General features: G+C 46.6%; 7 protein-coding genes across 9 annotated transcripts; 4 read left to right on the top strand and 3 right to left on the bottom strand.

Annotated features, from left to right (window-relative positions):
- Positions 1–28: 28 nt before the first annotated feature.
- Positions 29–3,350, top strand: LOC6587362 (Y+L amino acid transporter 2). The gene is made up of 6 exons (XM_002012983.2): positions 29–912; positions 1,403–1,916; positions 1,996–2,196; positions 2,280–2,429; positions 2,501–2,678; positions 2,747–3,350. Exons 1-6 carry the CDS (start codon positions 467–469, stop codon positions 2,806–2,808), a joined length of 1,551 nt encoding a protein of 516 aa, XP_002013019.1. The 5' UTR covers positions 29–466; the 3' UTR covers positions 2,809–3,350.
- Positions 3,351–4,491: 1,141 nt separating this feature from the next.
- LOC6587321 (carbonic anhydrase 2) lies at positions 4,492–8,756 on the top strand. Of its 2 annotated transcripts, none has more exons than XM_026994906.1 (6): positions 4,492–4,557; positions 7,285–7,397; positions 7,472–7,562; positions 7,644–7,912; positions 7,992–8,142; positions 8,336–8,756. In XM_026994906.1, the coding sequence occupies exons 1-6, from the start codon at positions 4,515–4,517 to the stop codon at positions 8,590–8,592; spliced, it is 924 nt and encodes a 307-aa protein (XP_026850707.1). In that variant the 5' UTR covers positions 4,492–4,514; the 3' UTR covers positions 8,593–8,756. The 2 variants fall into 2 exon arrangements, with proteins under 2 accessions (XP_026850707.1, XP_026850706.1); XM_026994905.1 differs by lacking the exon at positions 4,492–4,557 and adding an exon at positions 5,581–5,778.
- On the bottom strand, positions 8,645–10,017 carry LOC6588618. Its single transcript, XM_002012981.2, has 5 exons — positions 9,840–10,017; positions 9,633–9,725; positions 9,420–9,576; positions 9,166–9,299; positions 8,645–9,101 (listed from the first exon to the last, which is right to left on the bottom strand). Exons 1-5 carry the CDS (start codon positions 9,925–9,927, stop codon positions 8,749–8,751), a joined length of 825 nt encoding a protein of 274 aa, XP_002013017.1. The 5' UTR covers positions 9,928–10,017; the 3' UTR covers positions 8,645–8,748.
- Positions 10,018–11,586: 1,569 nt separating this feature from the next.
- LOC6587170 (fibrillin-2) lies at positions 11,587–16,441 on the top strand. Its single transcript, XM_026994581.1, has 4 exons — positions 11,587–11,688; positions 11,743–11,912; positions 11,973–16,270; positions 16,326–16,441. The coding sequence occupies exons 1-4, from the start codon at positions 11,587–11,589 to the stop codon at positions 16,379–16,381; spliced, it is 4,626 nt and encodes a 1,541-aa protein (XP_026850382.1). The 3' UTR covers positions 16,382–16,441.
- Positions 16,442–16,534: 93 nt separating this feature from the next.
- Positions 16,535–17,782, bottom strand: LOC6587957. Its single transcript, XM_002012978.2, has 4 exons — positions 17,574–17,782; positions 17,269–17,518; positions 17,082–17,215; positions 16,535–17,027 (listed from the first exon to the last, which is right to left on the bottom strand). The coding sequence occupies exons 1-4, from the start codon at positions 17,698–17,700 to the stop codon at positions 16,648–16,650; spliced, it is 891 nt and encodes a 296-aa protein (XP_002013014.1). The 5' UTR covers positions 17,701–17,782; the 3' UTR covers positions 16,535–16,647.
- A 266-nt stretch (positions 17,783–18,048) lies between these two features.
- LOC6588109 lies at positions 18,049–19,367 on the bottom strand. 2 transcript variants are annotated; one of them, XM_026994995.1, is made up of 5 exons: positions 19,364–19,367; positions 18,979–19,078; positions 18,673–18,919; positions 18,476–18,609; positions 18,049–18,421 (listed from the first exon to the last, which is right to left on the bottom strand). In XM_026994995.1, exons 2-5 carry the CDS (start codon positions 19,061–19,063, stop codon positions 18,111–18,113), a joined length of 777 nt encoding a protein of 258 aa, XP_026850796.1. In that variant the 5' UTR covers positions 19,064–19,078; positions 19,364–19,367; the 3' UTR covers positions 18,049–18,110. The 2 variants fall into 2 exon arrangements, with proteins under 2 accessions (XP_026850796.1, XP_002013013.1); XM_002012977.2 differs by lacking the exon at positions 19,364–19,367 and having other exon boundaries at positions 18,979–19,241.
- A 1,510-nt stretch (positions 19,368–20,877) lies between these two features.
- LOC6587334 (DNA translocase FtsK) lies at positions 20,878–22,265 on the top strand. The gene is made up of 2 exons (XM_002012976.2): positions 20,878–20,997; positions 21,377–22,265. The coding sequence occupies exons 1-2, from the start codon at positions 20,986–20,988 to the stop codon at positions 22,058–22,060; spliced, it is 696 nt and encodes a 231-aa protein (XP_002013012.1). The 5' UTR covers positions 20,878–20,985; the 3' UTR covers positions 22,061–22,265.
- The last annotated feature ends 85 nt before the right edge of the window (positions 22,266–22,350 follow it).

Genomic DNA, 22,350 nt, shown 5'->3' with positions numbered 1-22,350 from the left:
TACATAATTACATGGTTAAAGCGACATTAGTTAATTAGCAATCATCGCCCTTCATCTGGAAAATCGCAAATTTGTAGCAAAAGTAGCATTTTGCACATGCTAAACGCGGCAAAGTAGAAGTGCCCCTCGAAGTGCAAGCGAGATAGCAACACACACGAAGCGCAGAGCAAAACAAAGTCCGCTAACCGGCAGATAAGAAGAATATGGTTGTGTGTTGGCAAGAAGCAGAGGGCGAGAGTGAGAGTAAATGAATGATAAGCCGCCAACGACAATTGAAGCAGCCCACACACCCACACACAGACAAGCCCTTATATAAATAACACACACACACACTCTACTTGCGGCGCTTAATCAATTAGCTGGACACTGGCCGAGGAGGCTCCGTAGTCCATTTCTGCTTCGACCGTCGACAGTTGCGTGCGTAGATAGTGTTTGCCGTCGGCTGCGGACATCACATCACATCATCATGCCTTCCAACGAGCTGCAGTCGCCCACCAGCGAAATGGTTCTGCTTACCCCCAGCTCTGATAATCCGCCCAGCATTGTTCCCGCTGCGGGGGCGTCGGCAGGTGTCAAGGATCCACAACGCGAGGGCTCCGCCGAGTCGGACAGCAGTCGCGTGGTGATGAAGAAACAGCTGGGCCTGCTGGAAGGCGTGGCCATCATCCTTGGCATCATATTTGGCTCTGGAATATTCGTTTCGCCCAAGGGTGTGCTCCGAGAGGTGGAATCGGTGGGCGCTTCACTCGTCATTTGGGTGCTGTGCGGCCTGCTGTCCATGATTGGAGCTCTTTGCTACGCGGAACTGGGCACTGCCATACCGAAGTCGGGCGGAGATTACGCGTACATCTTCGAGGCATACGGATCACTGCCGGCTTTCCTGTATCTCTGGGATGCAATGATGATATTTGTGTGAGTGTCTCTTTTGGTTTAATTAGATTCTCTCGGCTTCAATTTCAGATGGGGTCAATTACTTAATTGGATCGCTGGAACAGATTAGATCACTGAGGGACGGGCTGGGCCGGGCTGAGGCACGGGTTCGGATCGACATGGAAACAACCAGTCTGTAGTTAGTGCGTGCTGTCTGTCAAGGTTAAGCCAGCGATTTCATGAAAACAGAAACACATTCATTATCACCTGTAATCTATCACCGGCACGGTACCTACACATCGAAACGCCACAAATGGATTTATTGGGGGGGGACCATGCCATGTCTGTGTTGCATTAACTGTTTTACTGTTTGGTATTTTTGCTATTTTGAATCGCCGATAAGACCAAACATTCGTTTGCATTAAAGTCTGTGACAAGATAATGATCAGAGATAATCTCAGAATTCAGCCGGAGTAAACTTTCCAACGATTCGGTGCGATTTGCTTATCTCTTCTCTGTTTTGTTTTTGCAGACCCACGACGAATGCCATTATGGGACTGACGTTTGCATCCTATGTGCTGGAACCATTCTTCGATAGCGCCTGCGAGATACCGAAAATTGCCCTGCAGCTGCTGGCTGCCGTCACTATATGCTTCCTCACCTACCTAAATTCGTACTACATGAAAGTGACAACGAAGATGCAGAACATCATCATGTTTACGAAGATTGCCGCCCTCGTGCTGATAATTATCGTTGGCCTGGTGTGGATGCTAATGGGCCATGTGGAGAACTTTGATAAGCCCTTCGAGAACACTCAGACTGACCCCGGCAAGCTGTCGGTGGCTTTCTACTCGGGCATCTTTTCGTATGCCGGCTGGAACTATTTGAACTTCATGACGGAGGAGCTGCGCGACCCCTACCGCAATCTGCCACGTGCTATTTACATTTCCTTGCCTCTGGTCACCGGTATCTATGTGCTGGCCAATATGGCCTATCTGGCAGTTCTCTCCCCATCCGAGATGATGGCATCCAATGCCATTGCTGTGGTGAGCATCACTTAACCAATTGTGTGCATCAATCGAAGCCGGAATATAAAACACACTCTTCTCTCTTTTCTCTCTGCAGACATTTGGCAATAAAATTCTCGGTGGATTTTCTTTGATCATACCCGTCATGGTGGCCATCTCTGCCTTTGGCGGCCTCTCAGTGCACATTATGACCTCGTCGCGCATGTGCTTTGTAGGCGCCCGCAATGGCCACATGCCGGCGATTCTGTCCCACATAAGTGTGAAGAGCTATACTCCCCTGCCGTCGCTGGTCTTTCTGGTGAGTGTGGCCCACAAATTGGCGCACAAAAGAAGTATTCGAATTGCCTTGTAATTGGTTCTGTTCTCCCCTCCCGTTCGTAGTGTTTTCTCTCCATTGTGATGCTCGTGGTGAGCGATGTTTATGTACTGATCACCTATAGCAGCATTGTGGAGTCGTTCTTCATCATGCTCTCGGTGTCGGCTGTCCTATACTTCCGCTACACACGCCCCTGCATGGAGAGGCCAATTAAAGTGAGTTTAGCCAGCGGTGTGGAGTCATGAATATTATATAATCTATTGCCATTTCATTGCTTGGTGGACAGGTCTCTTTGTGGATACCCGCAGTGTTTGTCGTCGTCTGCGCCTTCCTTGTTGTCGTGCCCATCTATGTGGCGCCCTACGAGGTCGGAATGGGTGTATTAATCACCCTAATTGGCATACCATTCTATTATGTGGGAGTCGTGTGGCAGAATAAACCGAAATGGGTGCAGCACACGATTGGTGAGTTTTTCTTCCTACGCTCTCATGTGTATAGCATTTTTACGGGTTTATTACGTTTGCTTTTATAGACTCTCTGACCTACACGTGCCAGAAGCTCTTCCTGTCCGCCAAGGAGCAGAAAGAGGACTAAAGGACTATGACAAACCAGAAACATGCATCACATGGACCACATCACGACTCAGTGGAGATAAAGTTGAACCTTTTCTATATTTATATTTACAAAGCAGCTGATAGGAGAATTGTGGAAAGAACTTTCCATCCAATCGGTGAATCTACCAAAAAGATAACCAGAATAAGCAAAAAGTCAAAATGTAACCGTGTGACTTTCTTGAAATTAAGTGAAATCTTTTATATTTATATGTACATCTACATACAGCGTTGACCTTAAGTGCAAAACACGTCGAATAGTAGTTTTTAGTTTCGACAAAACGCTTCTTAGACCTTATTTCGACTGATTTTGTAAATTCTCGACCAAAAAGTCAAAAGTCAAAAACTATTTACCAAAGTTGGAATCCTAACCTCTAAATCTGCCATTTAAAGCGGTTCCTTAACCAATATTTTGTTGCATTTGAAATTTGTTACTTTACACGATGTTTGTCCCCCCATTATTTAAATTATTCATTATGGTATTTAATTAATTATTTGCAATTGTAATAAAGATTTTGTACGTTTCATAGTGACTTTTAGGCGCTGCCCGCAAAAGTATGCCGCAAGATCTGGCCAGGAGATACGGTAAAACACTCGATAAGGCATTCTTCAGGGAATCAATTGTAAAAGTTAGGGCAACAAAATCCTATCCGACAGCGTCCCTCCGCTAATCAATTATAACTGATAATCAATGTGTGGTTTACCTGGAACGTTTTCTATTTTTAAGCCCCCGCGTGGACAGGGAATGCGATTTCTGGCCAAAAATAAACTCCCCTCTGACATTTCGGACATGTCCGTGGGCGGCGGGCAGCATGACGTCAGCACTACTTATATCTGGCTACCGATAGAGTATTCCATACGGAGCACCAGACCCCGCGTTCGCGTCTATATATGTAGGTGTTTTTTAATTGATAAAACTGTAGCGCGTATTGAGGATGCCTGGCACGGCGTCGCGTCCCGCAGGTGCGCCGAATCTATGCATAACTAGTAGGTGGAGAGAACACGCCGATGTGTGCCCGTCCGCCTGTTTCGCTGGCCTAATTTGTATGCGCCAGATTTAAGCGCCCCTTTTAATGGTTTTTTAAGCATATGCATGGGATCGGGAATTTACTTATTACCAGACAGATCGGTCATAAAATCGCGTCAATTTGAATTGGATTCTGATGATAGCTTAATAATTGAGTTATTGGTGCGTTCTGTGAATACACAATGATGTTCGGAGAGTAACTACTTGGTTAAACGACTATCTCTAGTCTAGTTCTAGTCACAAGTCCCGGTGGCTGATAAACAACAGTTTACTTTGCAGTTGCTAATTGCAGTCACGTGAGTGCTGTGCCGCCACACAAAAGGAAAAACATATTTGATTAATTATTCTACCACTCGTATTCATATTTACCTACATATTTGCCGAGTGGCAGTTGACTTAGTTGATCGATTCGAAGGCGTAATCTAGCAAATAATGAGGTGGTTTATCTGTAGATCAGTGTTTTGTCAGCAGTTTGCATTATCAATTGGCCTGGTTGGAAGAAGCCCATCGATGTGGGATGATGATGGGGCAGTCCTTTGTCCAAGCTGCTCATGTGATAATCATACGATTGTTTGCTGGCCGAACATCGAAGATTGACACCTTTTTGGGCAATGATGATGATGCGAGGCTCTAAACAATCAGAATCGTGTTCAAACAATTAAATGGGGCAGCGGAGAGCCAAGCTGAATGGACCGACTAGAACTGGTAACCAAAATTAATGGCAATACGCGATTAAACGATTTTAATTGGACTGGTTGAGTGTCAGACTTCTCCTTGGAAGAACCCCAAATTCAGCAATATGGCCCACTCCAATGGAAGTCCGCTGTAAGCCTTGGCATTCAAATTCCCAGACATATCGATCAATTCCAACTACCTGACTTCGCGTGGCTGTGCATAGCCTATCATAAAGATATAAATAGCTATCAGTTTGTTCTATATGCCATTTACGATTCCCACATTCTCATGTAGATCACGAACTTCCTATACAAGTGTAAATGCGACGTTACAGATCGCCCGCTCATACAAAAAACTAGAGTTTTTCGAACGCAAAAACTGTAAAACGTGCGAAAAACGCTCAATGAATTTGTTCTGTTTTGCCCCGATTGCTGGCGACGGATGTTCGGTGTGCTCTGAAGACCCCGCGTTCAATTAGCGGCTTTCTGCATGACGTCGCGACTTGTTGGCTTAGTAACGGCTACCACCAAGAACACCCCCGTTCCAGCCCCGTTTTGGCCTTATGCAAATAAATAAATCAGTAAAATTGTATGCAAAACAAAATATTATCAAAAATGATCGAAAGCAGTTACCACTCTGGTGTTTGCCATTGGCATTAGGTGCGAATTATGACGAATTTTTCCGTTTGATTTTGACAATCACACTCGCACTCGCACGCCCGTGGGATCGATTCGGTCTGTGGCCTTTGCCCAGGAGGCTCTATCGGCAGGCGGCTCTTGCCACGTCAAGTATACGCAGTGTGGTGCATCAATTTAGATTTTTGGTCATTCTATTGCACCTTCCGATTTCCCCGATCCCCGACAGAGTTACGCAGGCAGCAGAGCACTCCATCCATCCATCGGTCGATCGATCGTCGTCGGCGGCGGCTGTTCGTGCGCCTCGAAGCCCATGTGTGTGCGTGTGTGTGTGCAAGTGTATCTGTGTGCGGTGCACGCGCTTCGGGCGGGGATTTCAGCTTTCGAATTTTCAAGTAGTTCGTTGACTGCCTGCTGAGGAAGTTGTGAAGGTGCCTCGCAAACGGAACGTCCGCGCAGTTTAGAATCTGTCACCCGATCGTAAGGTGCTACAATCGCTTAAAAGGAGCTCAGTTCTCATTAAACAATAGATACATCTAAATAACAATAATCAACTCAACCATGAAATTGGCTATAATATTCGAGGCTTCGTTCTTGGTGATCTGCTGGTCTCAAGGTAATTATTGAGTTCAAGGATACGGATTTGAAGTTAAAGTTCTAAAGTATTTTGTATGTCATTTCGTGTTTGATCCACTGTAATGTGATTCATATTGTTTTTGTACGATAGTACAGAAATAGCGACCATAAATCGATATCTATTCCGTTGAAATTTCGTCGTTTAATTATTGCCAGATGTGTGACACCTCATACTCGTATCTATTACGAGTAAATATGTTGGCTGATTCGGCGGGTTCCCCTGTCATTCGCGGGAGGGATCTCGGCATTAACAGTCATAAGTACGCACTCCACGAATCTAATTTCGAGCAGTTGAATGGTATTTATTACACTTGAAACTGTCAATTAGTACATTTTATGGCAACCCATTGATTTTGATAGATAGCATGGTCATACATGGTGCGGCGAATTACTTAGATTGTTCTATTATGGGAACTTGCATAACATGTAAATGGTATCTTTGTATGTAGATAACATTTGATTGATTATAATCGGAAGATCTCTAGGATCCTTAAAAGTAATCTTTAATTTGATTATACGAGCGTACGAGCTCCGCAATCTATTTTATCTACGAGTACGAGTATCTATCTATCGGCGAAATTTGTTTACAACACACTTGTCACAAAATAATGAAATTAAATGGTATATGTACTTGGTGGATGACATAATATCTAATGGTCATAGATGACAGGAGAATAAATTGAATTAATTGATTACCCAACCAATTATAAGCGCGCCACAAATAAATAATATTCATAATATTATAATAAATAAACCAACTAATTAAACTAATTTATCAAACTGGGACTCGTATTGCCACAAACAGCAACACCAAAAAGTTCTGCAGACACTCTCTCCCTCTCTCTCTCTCTGTCTCCTTCCCCATCGCCGCTCAATGGAAAACAGTGTCATATGATATGTTAATTTGGATCGAAGCTTTTCAAACAGAAATTATCACCAATCACATGCAAATTAGCCTTTAAACAAGTATTTCCTTTCGCCTTAGCGGAACATTTCATGGAATTGTTCGCGTAACTTTCGTTCGCTAGCTGTGAAAATTAATGAAAATTATTTGCGCTCACCATTATCTATCGTACAATACTACATATATCTAAATCAACACTGCGATATCTAATTTGTCGGCCAGAACGTGCCCTTGGGGCTCATGCTCTTTGTGCCTTCTGTGTGTTGTTTTCCCATAGATTTAGCCACTTGTCTGTCTGTCTGTCCGTCCATTGACTGCCGCAGAAAAACATTTCATATTTGTTTGCTGTGCCATCTATTATGCCGTAATTCACAAGTGCTCCTACATGTCAGAGATAGGATCCGCGAGAAGGTCGAAATGGGTGCGGGGTGAAAGACACTCGGCACGTGATCGTTCAATACGATGACGGGGTGTCTGCAAATGGGGAAAACACTTTAATCGGTGAACATTCCAAGGGGGAACAGGCTTTGTTTCATTAAGGATCATCTTGCTAACCAAACCGTTTCCTGATGTCCTTTCCAGCTGTCAGCAGTCATGTGTTTGGCTACTCGGAGCCCAACCAACGACGCTGGGCCCGCCACCATGGCCACTGTGCCGGCAAGACACAGTCGCCCATTGCTATCACCACGAGCCGGGTAAGAGGCCGCCTAATTACCTCGTAAGCCCACTAAAGAAGACAACTAATCGGCCGTAATTATCCCTTTTGCAGACCATACCCGTACATATGCCTGCCGTGGATATGATTGGCTACCACAACCTTCTGCCGTATCCCCTGAAAATGGTCAACAACGGACACACGGGTAAGTGGAGAGCGAGTGAGAGAGAGAAAGACGTTTGTCCAGTGACGGTGGATTGTTGATTGATGGGCCATGCTCTTGCAGTCTCCATCGGTATACCCAAGGTCAATGCGAGCAACGCGGAGGAGGACTTCCTGCCCTACATTCGGGGGGCGAAGCTGTCCGGCGAATACGAGGTGGAGGGCCTGCACTTCCACTGGGGCGACAAGAACAACCGTGGCTCCGAGCACGTCATCAACGACATCCGCTACACCATGGAGATGCACATTGTGCATCGCAACAAGAAGTACGCGACTATCGGGGAGGCTCTCAATCATCCTGATGGCGCTGCCGTTCTCGGATTCTTCTTCAATGTGAGTACAGATTTGAGAAAGGAACAACAACGCGAATGATTTGTTAACCCATTACGTCTATCTACCCGAATCCCCACAGCTCGACGAGGACGAGGGTCAGGGTCTGGTGACCATTAATCGTCATCTGCATTTGATAGCCGACGCCAACCAGGAGGCCACCCTCAATGTCACCTTCTCCCTGTCATCCCTGATAGCCGGCGTCGACGTGGACAAGTTCTACACCTACAAGGGTACGTATCCCAGGGGGTGGGAGCATCTACTATTAAGCATCTATGTGCACACCCAATTAGCATTCAGGCGAGGCTCTAAGTGGAATTGAAAGCCCACTGATTAGATGACAGCGAATCGATGTCAATAACAACAGATGTTTATCCGAGATGACAAATCTCTATTAATCTTTGGCTGTCTCTGGTTTCATTTTAGGTTCCCTGACAACGCCTCCCTGCTCGGAGGCCGTCACCTGGATCCTGTACTCCGATCCCATTCCCATCTCCCCGAAGCAGATCTCTCGCTTCCGTCAGCTGTCGGACACGCAGGATGGGGCGCTGGTGGACAACTTCCGAACCCTGCAGCCGGTGGGCAATCGACGAATCTTTGCACGCACCGGACACGTGCGGCACACCTCGATTGCGGCCCTAAAGCACGAGGGCGACTATCTCAAGTACGACTGGTTCTACTGAACTCGAACTGTGGCCGGATGTAGCAGGAGCACTGTGCCATGCCATGTTTAGGTTACCTTCTAAGATTAGCATTTATTACTCGTACTTTACACTAACAGTTAGCCGTAAGCAGCTGGAACACCATCCAGGGTATAAATTAAACAAACACTCTTCTTCCTACGCGATCATTTCCGTCTTTCGGCCGTACAGGGTCAGGGAGTTGGGTATGTCCTCCACGAAAAAGTTGGCGGGTATCAGATTGAACACCTTCTGCAGCAGCTTCAGCAGCGTCCGTTCCACAGTCTCGGCGACCAGAGGACGCAATGCCTCGAACAGATCCCGCCAATTGTCGTTGAAGAACTGATTGGTGCCGCGCTCCACCTCCTTGCTGCGGCCATTGAACAGATTCTCCATATTGGTCTTTACCTTTCCGACCTTCAGGCTCACCCGCACCGATGTCACGTTGTAGAAGGTGTAACCGCCCCTCTCGTAGAGGTGTGTCTTGGTGCTCATCAGTATGTTGAGGTCATCTATATATCAGTAAAGCTCAGTTGTTTAACTGTGACTGATTTACCATTATACAGATATATTTACCTATTTCCATGGACATGTTGCCACCTCCTCGGAGGGGCACTAGCAGAATGCGTCCGATCATTTTATATTTGCAATCCAAGCGCATTGTTGGCAAGTAGATCTTTGTCAGCCAGCTAAAGTCTTTTTTGCTGACCCTTGAATAAGATTCAAATCAATCCAATGTTCCACACCAAAAACCTCCACGAAACAGCTTTTGTTCGCTCTCGATATGCGAACACTGTTGCCAAGTGCGAGGCGATGCAATCGATACTCACTTGCTCTCCTTGATCACCATCTTGCCAAAGCCGTGTATCAGCATCTCCGTAAGATTGGCCGAAATGGTGGCAATATCGCTGTTGTCCTGCTTGAACACCAGCTGATCCTGTTTCATGGGGTCAATGGGTCCAAAAGATTCATATATCTCGGGTATACCTTTCGAATGAAACATTTCCATGAGCGAGGAAAGTTTTGATAAGCTGTAGCCTCACCTTTGATTACCTGATTCATGAATTTCTGAATCGAACGTGTTGAGCAGTTGGTGAACTCGGGCTCATAGATCCGACACGATTCAAGGTAAGCGGCTGTAATATTAAAAGTTTCCGCATTAGACAAGGTGCAACATGATTTGAGGTAATTTTCCGACAAGAGTTAACCTTTGCCATACCCTCACACACACACATTAACGATGCACTTACGCTTTTCCGTATAGAATTCGACGCCCTCGATGCCGTCGAGAAGCGTCATCAACATGCCCGCGCACACGAGTAATCCAATTATGTACATTGTGAAAAGTTGTCACTGTCAGTATCACAGTTAAAGTCACCGCCTAATCGAGTTAGTCGCAGTTGGCGAATGAGAGATAACTCGCAGCGGAGCTGGCTTTTATCTGGCCTATATATATCCGATGTGCCTGTGGGGCCTGGCCACCTCCCGACGACTCGAGTGCAATTGATGAATTGAGTGTGATGTGATGCCTGGGTAATACCAGAATCGAGGCATTTTCATTTACTACGTTTACTTAAACGTATTCCATATTTATATTATACGAGTACTTGCAGCAACCGTTGTAGTCGTTGTTGTTGTTGGGAAGCTGTAGCGACTTCACCTTGCCACCGAACACCGAACGAACCGGTAAGCTAATTTAATATCTACTTGAACTCATACTAGAAGCTGGAAAATACGTCGACTGACAATATCACTCGGTTCGGACCTAGGCAAACGTAATTGCTAAAGTCTGGTTGAGAAGTAAAAAATACTTGCATTTTAACGACCATAATAAAAACATTAAATGGCCAGAGCCTCGCCTCTCCTCGACATCTGAGTCCGCAATGATCTGGATGCTCATTGTTGAGAAAATTACCAACGTTACTAATGCCAAAAGTATTTCCATCATTGGACTAAGCTACAGTGGATATATGGAGTGCAGTTTATGATGTAAATATTATCACTAGATTATTTTTATTTTATGTTATTTTTACATATGAGAGAGTGGATTTAATCTGTTAATCTAGTTTCGGCGGAATAGTTTGTGGCTTCTCAATCTTCTTCTGCTTCAAGCTGCCCCCCCATACCGCCAGCGGCAACTGTCTGCCCCTCTGCCCTTGCAGATATCCAATGTGTGACTCCCGCCAAAATTAATATCATCTTTTAACTAAACTACAGTAGAGTCCAGTTTTAATTATCGCACTCGACGATGATGTAATGGCCTTGTAATGAAAATAATAGTTGCATTGGACTATATATTTTCCATTTATTTATGCAAATGAGAGAGTGGATTTCTTTTACTCTATTTAAAAGGGAATACTTTAACTTGCAAATTCTTCATTATTTTAATCTCTGAGAAAATTATATTGTATTCGTATCTAAAACCAAAGTGAGTCGTAAGCCTTATGTATATCTATTACGTTCTATGGAAATATGATTTTGACTTTTTATGAGTTTATTGTAGATACATCATCATTATACTCTATTTTCTGTTCCATTTAATTTGGTTAGAGCATGTTGAATTCGTTATATTGTATATTCCCATTGTATAGAACTCTTTTCTATGCCCTGAGATTGCATTTATTTGGCGCTCGGCGAGGGGAGCGCACGCTCTCTGAGATAAGCCGGGAAGACCTCTCCCCACCCTTGCCAATTGCACGCACCAAATGAGCTTGGTAGACCTCTTCTGAGGGAACAATGTTCCATTATAATGCCGAGACATTGCGACATTCGCCTGCCTTGGTGATAAGTCTCATTAAAACGGATGCTCTATATACATACATATACATATATACATATACATATACATATATACATATGTATATACTCGCTGATGTGTATTTATGGGAACCAAGAAGCGTTTGCAAACTTATGAGTGTTTTGTGATTTTTGCTAAGGCCTCTTTAGTCACATTTCTAAATGGATCAGAGTCAGTTGTTGGATATTTCTTGAGCAATCATGTTGATTGGCAAAATTTTGATATTTTCCCTACTTATCGGATTCTTAGAGGCCCAGATCTGCGAGGTGAAGCGGTTCAGCAGTGTGAATGGAAAGCGTGTGGTAAGCTGATCAATGGAGTCTCTTTCCACATCCAGTAAAAGAGTCTTTCTATAGGAAAGGAAAATACAAACCTGCTGCAGGGGATACCGACGATTGGGAAAGGGGCCAAAGATTAGATGTGTGGCCACCTGCCAGCGGCCCTGTGGGAGTGGCACGTGCTCCAAACCAAATGTTTGCACCTGCAACAGTGGATACAAAAATTTCAACAATGTCCCCTCTAATCGGTAGGAAGCTCCATATATTATATACTTAATATAAGATTGGATTTTCCCATCCCATTACAGTTGTGTTCCGGCCTGCAAGGGTGGCTGCAGCAAGGGCACATGCCAGTCTCCCGGACGGTGCGTCTGCTCCAAGGACCACATTCTGGACACCGCCAGCGGCAACTGTCTGCCTCATTGCCCCAGCGGCTGTCCCAACGGCAACTGCGTACTGCCCAACAAGTGCAACTGCAACGAAGGCTACTCGCTGGACGCCACCAGCCAGACATGCCATCCCATCTGCGATCAGAACTGTGCCTCGGGCAACGGTGTCTGTGCGGCCCCTAATCACTGCGAGTGCAAGAAAGGCTACTTGCTGGACAAAGAATCTAAGTCGTTTATGTGTCGACCAGTGTGCAGCATGGGCTGCGATAACGGGGTTTGTCGGGCACCCGATGTATGCGAGTGCAAGAGGAACTACCAGAAGGGACCCGATAGGAACTGCGTGCCCATCTGCGATTACGGTTGCATGAATGGCAACTGCACGGCGCCGGACGTCTGTGAGTGCCACAAAGGTTACTCCCCCATCAGCGAGTCGATCTGCCTACCCGTCTGCAGCGGAGGGTGCCTGAACGGATTATGTGAAGCGCCAGATGTTTGCACGTGCAACCAGGGCTATATGAAGCAGGGCAACATCTGTGCGCCAGTTTGTGAGGGGGGATGTGAAAATGGCTTTTGCGAGTCTCCCGGAAAGTGTACCTGCAACGAAGGATACGCAAACGAGAGTGAGAACAGATGTGTTCCCATCTGCGAAGGCGGGTGTGAGAACGGATTCTGCGAATCTCCCGGAAGGTGTTCCTGCAACAAAGGATACGGGAAGGAGAGTGAGAGCAGATGTGCTCCCATTTGTGAGGACGGATGTGAGAACGGATTCTGCGAGTCTCCCGGAAAGTGTTCCTGCAACGAAGGATACGCAATGGAGAGTGAGAACAGATGTGCTCCCATTTGTGAGGGCGGATGTGAGAACGGATTCTGCGAGTCTCCCGGAAGGTGTTCCTGCAACGAAGGATACGCAAAGGAGAGTGAGAACAGATGTGTTCCCATCTGCGAGGGCGGATGTGAGAACGGATTCTGCGAGTCTCCAGGAAGATGTTCTTGCAATGAAGGATACGCAAAGGAGAGTGAGAACAGATGTGCTCCTATTTGTGAGGATGGATGTGAGAACGGATTCTGCGAGTCTCCCGGAAAGTGTTCCTGCAACGAAGGATACGGAGAGGAGAGTGAGAACAGATGTGCTCCCATTTGTGAGGGCGGATGTGAGAACGGATTCTGCGAGTCTCCCGGAAATTGTTCCTGCAACGAAGGATACGCAATGGAGAGTGAGAACAGATGTGCTCCTATTTGTGAGGGCGGATGTGAGAATGGATTCTGCGAGTCTCCCGGAAAGTGTTCCTGCAACGAAGGATACGCAATGGAGAGTGAGAACAGATGTGCTCCCATCTGCGAGGGCGGATGTGAGAACGGATTCTGCGAGTCTCCCGGAAGATGTTCTTGCAACGAAGGATACGCAAAGGAGAGTGAGAACAGATGTGCCCCCATTTGTGAGGGCGGATGTAAAAACGGATTCTGCGAGTCTCCCGGAAAGTGTTCCTGCAACGAAGGATACACAAAGGAGAGTGAGAACAGATGTGCTCCTATTTGTGAGGATGGATGTGAGAACGGATTCTGCGAGTCTCCCGGAAAGTGTTCCTGCAACGAAGGATACGGAGAGGAGAGTGAGAACAGATGTGCTCCCATTTGTGAGGGCGGATGTGAGAACGGATTCTGCGAGTCTCCCGGAAATTGTTCCTGCAACGAAGGATACGCAATGGAGAGTGAGAACAGATGTGCTCCCATTTGTGAGGCCGGATGTGAGAATGGATTCTGCGAGTCTCCCGGAAAGTGTTCCTGCAACGAAGGATACGCAATGGAGAGTGAGAACAGATGTGCTCCCATCTGCGAGGGCGGATGTGAGAACGGATTCTGCGAGTCTCCCGGAAGATGTTCTTGCAACGAAGGATACGCAAAGGAGAGTGAGAACAGATGTGTTCCCATCTGCGAGGGCGGATGTGAGAACGGATTCTGCGAGTCTCCAGGAAGATGTTCTTGCAATGAAGGATACGCAAAGGAGAGTGAGAACAGATGTGCTCCTATTTGTGAGGATGGATGTGAGAACGGATTCTGCGAGTCTCCCGGAAAGTGTTCCTGCAACGAAGGATACGGAGAGGAGAGTGAGAACAGATGTGCTCCCATTTGTGAGGGCGGATGTGAGAACGGATTCTGCGAGTCTCCCGGAAATTGTTCCTGCAACGAAGGATACGCAATGGAGAGTGAGAACAGATGTGCTCCTATTTGTGAGGGCGGATGTGAGAATGGATTCTGCGAGTCTCCCGGAAAGTGTTCCTGCAACGAAGGATACGCAATGGAGAGTGAGAACAGATGTGCTCCCATCTGCGAGGGCGGATGTGAGAACGGATTCTGCGAGTCTCCCGGAAGATGTTCTTGCAACGAAGGATACGCAAAGGAGAGTGAGAACAGATGTGCCCCCATTTGTGAGGGCGGATGTAAAAACGGATTCTGCGAGTCTCCCGGAAAGTGTTCCTGCAACGAAGGATACACAAAGGAGAGTGAGAACAGATGTGCTCCTATTTGTGAGGATGGATGTGAGAACGGATTCTGCGAGTCTCCCGGAAAGTGTTCCTGCAACGAAGGATACGCAAAGGAGAGTGAGAACAGATGTGCTCCCATTTGTGAGGGCGGATGTGAGAACGGATTCTGCGAGTCTCCCGGAAATTGTTCCTGCAACGAAGGATACGCAATGGAGAGTGAGAACAGATGTGCTCCCATTTGTGAGGCCGGATGTGAGAATGGATTCTGCGAGTCTCCCGGAAAGTGTTCCTGCAACGAAGGATACGCAATGGAGAGTGAGAACAGATGTGCTCCCATCTGCGAGGGCGGATGTGAGAACGGATTCTGCGAGTCTCCCGGAAGATGTTCTTGCAACGAAGGATACGCAATGGAGAGTGAGAACAGATGTGCTCCCATTTGTGAGGACGGATGTGAGAACGGATTCTGCGAGTCTCCCGGAAAGTGTTCCTGCAACGAAGGATACGCAATGGAGAGTGAGAACAGATGTGCTCCCATTTGTGAGGACGGATGTGAGAACGGATTCTGCGAGTCTCCCGGAAGGTGTTCCTGCATCGAAGGATACGCAAAAGAAAGTGAGAACAGATGTGCTCCCATTTGCGAAGGCGGGTGTCAGAACGGATTCTGCGAGTCTCCCGGAAAGTGTTCCTGCAACGAAGGATACGCAATGGAGAGTGCGAACAGATGTGCTCCCATTTGTGAGGACGGATGTGAGAACGGATTCTGCGAGTCTCCCGGAAGGTGTTCCTGCATCGAAGGATACGCAAAAGAAAGTGAGAACAGATGTGCTCCCATTTGCGAAGGCGGGTGTCAGAACGGATTCTGCGAGTCTCCCGGAAAGTGTTCCTGCAACGAAGGATACGCAATGGAGAGTGCGAACAGATGTGCTCCCATTTGTGAGGACGGATGTGAGAACGGATTCTGCGAGTCTCCCGGAAGGTGTTCCTGCAACGAAGGATACGCAAAGGAGAGTGAGAACAGATGTGTTCCCATCTGCGAGGACGGATGTGAGAACGGATTCTGCGTGGCGCCTGGGCTGTGCTCGTGTATCGAAGGATACATCAGGATCAGAGAAGGCACCTGCCAGTCCTATTGCCCAAATGGATGTGTTAATGGCTCCTGCATCGCACCCAATGTTTGTAATTGCGAGAATGGTTCTGTCTATGAGTTCTCGTCAGGGATGTGTGTCCCTGAGAAGAATGATCTCCCTGGCGGCCGAAGCACAGGTCATCTTGGATCTGCCACCTCGACTGCTATCTGGTACGACGAATCCACGGATTCAGAGCTTTCCTCCTCGATACCCGATCTGTTATTTTGGTGCGAGAAGTTCTGCTGGAACGGGACGTGCGTTGAGGAGCAGTGTACTTGCGAGCCAAACTACAAGCTTCACAGAGACGAAGGGGACGATGGACGGCTTCTGTGCCTCCCAATTTGCGAGACGGAGTGCATCAACGGGTACTGCCTGTTTCCCGGAATGTGTGCTTGCTTCGATGGTGCCGAGCCGGCTGCCGGTTACCTGTGCCAGCATCCAGACGGATCGGGCACGGGGGAGCAATCCTATGGCCAGATGAGCGGCAAAAACCGATTGAAATGGCTGTTCATTGCGATCGGGATCGTTGCGGTGGTTTTGTCCATTGTCATTGCGTTTCTGATGTGTTATATCTACAAGAAGCGTAGCTATCGAGTGGACAAGAACGGTGAGAAACCCGAACAATATCTGACTTTTTCTTAATATATATTTTTTTTTTTCAGAAAAACAATTTGGAGTGTACTTTTCTGCAAATAAGGTAGATGTCATTCGAGCTTAATCTTTAATTTTAAGATCACACAATTCTCTCAATATTAAATAAAGTTTATAGTATGAATGACATGATTAGATGTTTAGCTCATTCGAATTGCAAATTGTTTGTTGGGCAAAACCGACCTGATTGCTATTGATTGAATAGATCTGCTATACGGAGTGTCATCATAAAAATAGTACACATTTATTGCCAATATTTCACTGCCTTTCAGCAAAATTCTTAGCTCAAAACTGGAATATACTCTCGAATACACTAGATGGATCGATCAGTTATCAATTTGGCATGGAATTGGATCCACTATCACTACCAGCCGCAAGCTTGGACCCATACAACTCCTGAGGGGTGGGTATGTCTTCCACAAAGAAGTTAGCTGGGATCAGATGGAACACCTTGGACATCACATCGAAGAGAATGTTTTCGACCGTTTCGACGATCAGCGGTTTGAGGGCCTCGTAAAAGTCCCGCCAGTTGTCGTTGAAGAACTGATTGGTGCTGCGCTCCACCTCCGGGCTGCGGCCGTTGAACAGGTTGTCCAGTTCGGTGTGCACTCGGGAGAGCTTTAGCTGGACACGCACGGACGTCACATTGTCGAAGGTGAAGCCGCCCTTCTCATACAGCTGTGTCTTAGTTAGCAGCAGTATGTCCAGATCCTCTGTGGAAATGATGTTCTGAGTTCCGGGCTTAGTTTTAAAGTGAGAACACTTACCGATCTCTATGAATATATTGCCAGAACCACTCAGTGGTATGAGCAGAATCCTTCCGGCCATTTGGTACTTGCCATCCAATCGCATTTTGGGCAGATAGATCTTGGTCTGCCAGCTAAAGTCCTTCTTGCTGACACTAAATGAATCACTATTGATGGAGTGTTCTTTTGACTTGGTCCATCCACTTACCGGCTCTCCTTGACCTTGGTTTTGGCGAACCCCTTCACCACAAGCTCTGTGAGATTGGCTCTTATGGTGGCCACCTCATTGTTATCCTGCTTGAAGACTATGTCTCTTACCCGCATGGGATCGAAGGGACCAAAGCTCTCGACTACCTCCGGAATCCCGCTGTTCATTTGGTCCAGAAGTTTCTGCACGCTGTTCGTCGAGCACTTGGTGAAGCCAGGCTCGTAAATTCGGCACGAGGGCAGCCAAGATGCTGTGGATTCGATAGAGTCCAAGTAGGGATGAGCAATTTGAATGACGGGACTTACGCTTCTCCGTGTAGTAGGCGACGGCTGCCACCATCACATCCAAGGCGATCTCGTTTAGGCACAAGATGGCAATTAATCCACTACAAAGCCCAAAAGACCTACGGCCATGGCGCGTGCTGCTGCTCATGCTACTGTATCTTTGCACTTCTGTATCTAATATCTTTATTTGCGACTGAGACAGCGGCTCAGAGTTACATTAATCGGTGTCACGACATGCAACCGACTAGCTGGCGGCAAGCTCTGGGCTTCAGTTTTATTCTCATTCAGCGAGCATTCAAGATCATAGATCCGAGATCCGAGATCCAAGTTTCGAGCTGCGACAGCTCTCAACTGGGCGACACACAAACTCATTTGGTAGCAGCTTACAGCCATTTAGTTTGAGCACGAAGCCGGGGCTAAATGCATCTGGTTGTGTGTTTAATTTCATCTATTTCCTGTCCTAACCGCCGGTTACAATATTATTAAAAGTGAGAATTATATTATTGTGTAGGTACTCGTATTATTATAATGTTACATTAATTCTAGCGTAGTATTCCCTCAGTGGAAGTCTTTGATGAAGTAGCTGGCTGGAACATAGGCGAACGTCTTTTTCATGCGATCGAGGAGTACGCCTCCGACAGTTTGCTCGGCAGCAGGACGTAGCACCTCGTAGAACTCGCGCCAGTTCTCGTTGAAAAGCGTGTGGGCACTGTCCTCCAGGGGCTTGTTGCCCCCGAACAGATTTTGCAGCTGGATGTGGAATTGCTTGATATCACGGAAGGAGATTTTCAGACTGTCCACATCCGCGAAACCCCCCTCGGGTGTGACGCGTGGCCTGCCCGCCATTTCCAGATACAACAAGGCTTTCTCTGCGGATTGGAATAAGCTTAAAGATGGTCTTACAGTTGGCTAACTAGTCTTACCAGCTTCAAAGTAGCCGCTGCCACGGCCATTGAGGTTCAGGGCAACTACATGGCCTTTGAGTTTGTAGTCGAACTGGAAACGGAGCTTCGGAACAAAGACCAAAGCCTTCATCACGTAATGTTTGGGGTCAAAACTAAAGAGTATACGTTTGCTTGGATTAACATTTCACCAGTAGATAAACAGGAGTAGATCCTACCTGGCCTCTTTGATCACTGCTTGGCCAGCTCCAGTCACATATACGTTCTGCAGATCAGCATTGATGGCTATGGCCTGGCTAGCATCTTGCGAGAACTTCACTCTCTTGATATGCAGAGGATCCAAGGATCCTAACGCATTGTAGCCAGGTATGCCGTCCTTCCACTGATGGAAAAGCGCCTGCAAGTTCTGAGCCAGGCAACTATTGAGGCTTGGATCGCCCACAACGCACGGTGTAAGGAAATCAGCTGCAATTAATTGGTTATTTGGAGACTGATTTTACGTAGAATCTGCGAGTGTTTCTTACGTTTCTGGGCTAGATATTTTGAGCCATTTGCAGTGGCAGTAAGTACAACCAAAATGATCAGAAACTTTGCGATTTTCTCCAGCATCTTTAGACCTTTAAGCTAAAACAGTTTGCACGACTTCAAGGCACCGAACGAAATGCGATTTCGGTCTGGAGTCTTTGTGTTTTATTCAAAATGAAATGCCAAAATCTAGATCTTTTGTATCCATTTCATTGTTTCGATGTTTCATATATATTTTAGAAAACATCTTTATTCTCTTTTTTCGGTACAATTAGTAAGTAAACAAGTTTTTCAACATTAGACTTGATGTGGTCGTACAGGGTGTCCAAATGAGTTGTGGCTTGACATCTGATCTGCTACCCTCTAACCGAAAATTGCACTCACCTTGATGTGACCCTTAGGCCTTTGACTCCACTCTACTACCTTGATTGTAATTGGCAAGATTCTCTAGAGACCTGCTTCTGTGCACATACGATTATATATAGATATATCTCTATTCCATTCTAACCTGCGATTATCTCACTTTCGCTAGAGCTCAACTGGTTTTACGAGACCATTAATAGATGACAACAACTGGTTGATTAGTAAAGTGAGTATCTGTGTGATTTTATAGATCTACTTAGGGGTAGTAGTAGTCGTAGATGGGTATAAATTGCCTCGAGACCCTTTGCTGCAAGTGATGATTGGTTGAATCAAGTAAATAAGCTGGCTTAAAGTAAAGCTTATCAGCATTAGGCTGTGACCAAGGCTGCGGTTTTTAAGGCTAATGAACTCTCCCCAAACATTGGTTCTAGCTATTACTGATCAAACTGCTGGCTTGTCTTATGATCAGGCAAGTAATCTTTTGAGCAGTTGCAATTGTGGATCTTTGGTATTGGTAAGTGGTCATGCTTTTGCCTATGGCAAGCTTGCTTCTGAGGTAACTGACTCTTCTAGAATTCACGAGTATTATACCAGACATAAAAAGAAGACAAAAATCATCTTATTTTTTCTCATTTCTTTTGGCCCACTGCTGGCAACCAGTTTCCAGTTGCCAGAGACACAGGCATTGACTAGGTCAGTGGACTACAAGCCAAATTTTGTTTGCACTTTTTTTTTGACAGCTCAAGAGAAATGGCCGAAAGCAACACACAATTTATGTACATACTGGCGGTGGTGGCTGATGGAATTACGTTTAGTAATTGGGTGGCCGGCTGGCTGTAAGCTGTTTGCTGGTCTCTAGTCTGCCTGGTGATTGTAATCGATTAACGGCTGGCTAAGGGGAGAAGTGCTTTACATAATTGAAATACCTTACAAGTGCAGCACTTCCGTGCACTGAATGTCGACGTCTTGACAGAATTGGCATTCAGCGCTGTGCTCTGCTCTGCTCTACTCTGTTCTCATTGCGTATGCGTGAGCGGTGGGAGCATAAATTCTGCTCGAGCCAAGAATTCTGTATGACGACGTTAATAACCTGATTGGAAATTGCTTCTCGCCTGACTCCCGACCATATACTATATAGCCATACTACGGGTGTGTACATTGAGTGTGTGAGTGGGTATGTGGGTACTCATACGCCCAGCTGGCTGACGGCTTTCGATTTCTATGCTGCATTCCATGGCAGGTCCAAGTCGGTTCTCGTGCCCCGACTTGAAGCGACTCCAAGTCCGAGGCACTCGCTTCGGTTTCGTTGTCGCAGCTGATCGCCGATCGCCCGACTTCCAGACTTCGGTTCACCGTCGAAGCTTTAGCTTATTTTATTTCATATAGTGTTTTTACCCCTCTTGTTCCCCCTCCTTGGCGGGGCTTTGCGAAATGTTGCTGGTGGTATAAAAAGCGTTGCACGCCCTGATTTTCTTTCGAGTTTGTCGTTTCGTTTCGCAGAGTCTCGAGTGCAAGTGCAGAGGCATTTTCTATACCATTTTCATAAATCATTTTTGCAGTGTACATTGCGTGATTCGTTGTGCAACAGAGAGATTGGTGAAAACGATTTGGCATTGATTGAAATACCATAATAACTTGGCAAAATGATGAAATTGGTAAGACCCCGAACCCGACCCAGAACCTAGGCCCCAAAAGCCCTTGAACTATGTTTACAATGCAGAATGTGTCTGGTGGAGTGTGGAAAACAATTTGCGCAGTGAATTTTTAGAATGCATTCATCAGTAAACCGGTTGCCAATGAGTCCGTACACCCCGCCCAACCCTCTAAATGGTGTTTGCAGATCGGTGCTGCTGATAAAAAGTGAACTAATTGGTGGTTTATTGGTTCGATATGTCCTTGAGCTAATTCCCAATTCAATTGTTTCGAGATGTGTCATAAACAAAGCATTTACAGCTGGGTGTAGCCCGAACAGCTAAATAAAGACAATCTGATAAGCCCCAACATACTCTTTGTCTTTCATTCTCTTCTCTACAGTCCATTTGTTGGATGCTTTTGCTGTTTGCGGCCCACTGTGCGTATGCGCAGTATCAGGACTACACCACGCCTGTGCCCATCCTCAAACAGATCGACAAGCACAACGATGATGGGTCGTACACTTATGGATACGAGGCAGCCGACAAGAGCTTCAAGATCGAGACCAAGTACGCCAACGGAGAGGTGTACGGCAAGTACGGCTACGTGGATGACCAGGGAAAGGTTAGAGAGATCGAGTACGGGGCAAGTAAGCGTGGCTTTGAGCCCGCGGGCAGCCACATCAATGTCCCGCCACCGACGCTGAGCAACACCAATCCGTACCCACTGGGCCCCAACGAGATCGACGACGGGCAGTACAGGGAGGATCCAGCCGTCTATTACAAGGACCAGAAGTACAACCGCCCCATTGCAGCCAGCAAGTTCTCTCTGGGCGACTTTGGGCGTGGCCAGCAGCAGCAGCCGTCCTATGCTCCAGCGCCGCAGCCTGCTCCCCAACGCCCGTACTACAATCCCACCCCGCAGTACTATAATCCGCCCGCACCGCAGCCACGCTACTACCAGCCCCCGGCGCCAGCCCAGAACTACTACGGCCAACAGCAACAGCCGCAGCAGTTCCATCCAGCGCTGCGTAATCTGAACCTTAACACGGGATCCTACAGCATCGATTACACGGGCAGGAAGTAGACGGATCGGGGGATCAGGACAGCATCAGAGAGATAGCGACTGAAGTGTCCGAGGACCATGTCAACTTTTCATACTGCCAAAAAAATCAGTCACTCCGAATATCCCACACATCGGTTACTACTAAAATATACTAAATAAATGTATGTCCTTGTAAATGTGTAATAAACTGACTTTCGAGAGCCGAAGCGTTGAAGAAGTACGATCATTCCAAGTATCTCATTTGGCACTCAATTAAGCAAACTAGCACCAGGTTCCGCTTCAATTAGGCCGCCCCGAAACGAAGACAAAGG

This window comes from Drosophila persimilis, unplaced genomic scaffold, assembly GCF_003286085.1.
Source record: "Drosophila persimilis strain 14011-0111.01,24,50 unplaced genomic scaffold, DperRS2 tig00000000-arrow-pilon, whole genome shotgun sequence".
NCBI lineage: Eukaryota > Metazoa > Arthropoda > Insecta > Diptera > Drosophilidae > Drosophila > Drosophila persimilis.
Note: the sequence above shows the minus strand (reverse complement) of the source record. Positions and strands in the feature narration are given on the sequence as shown.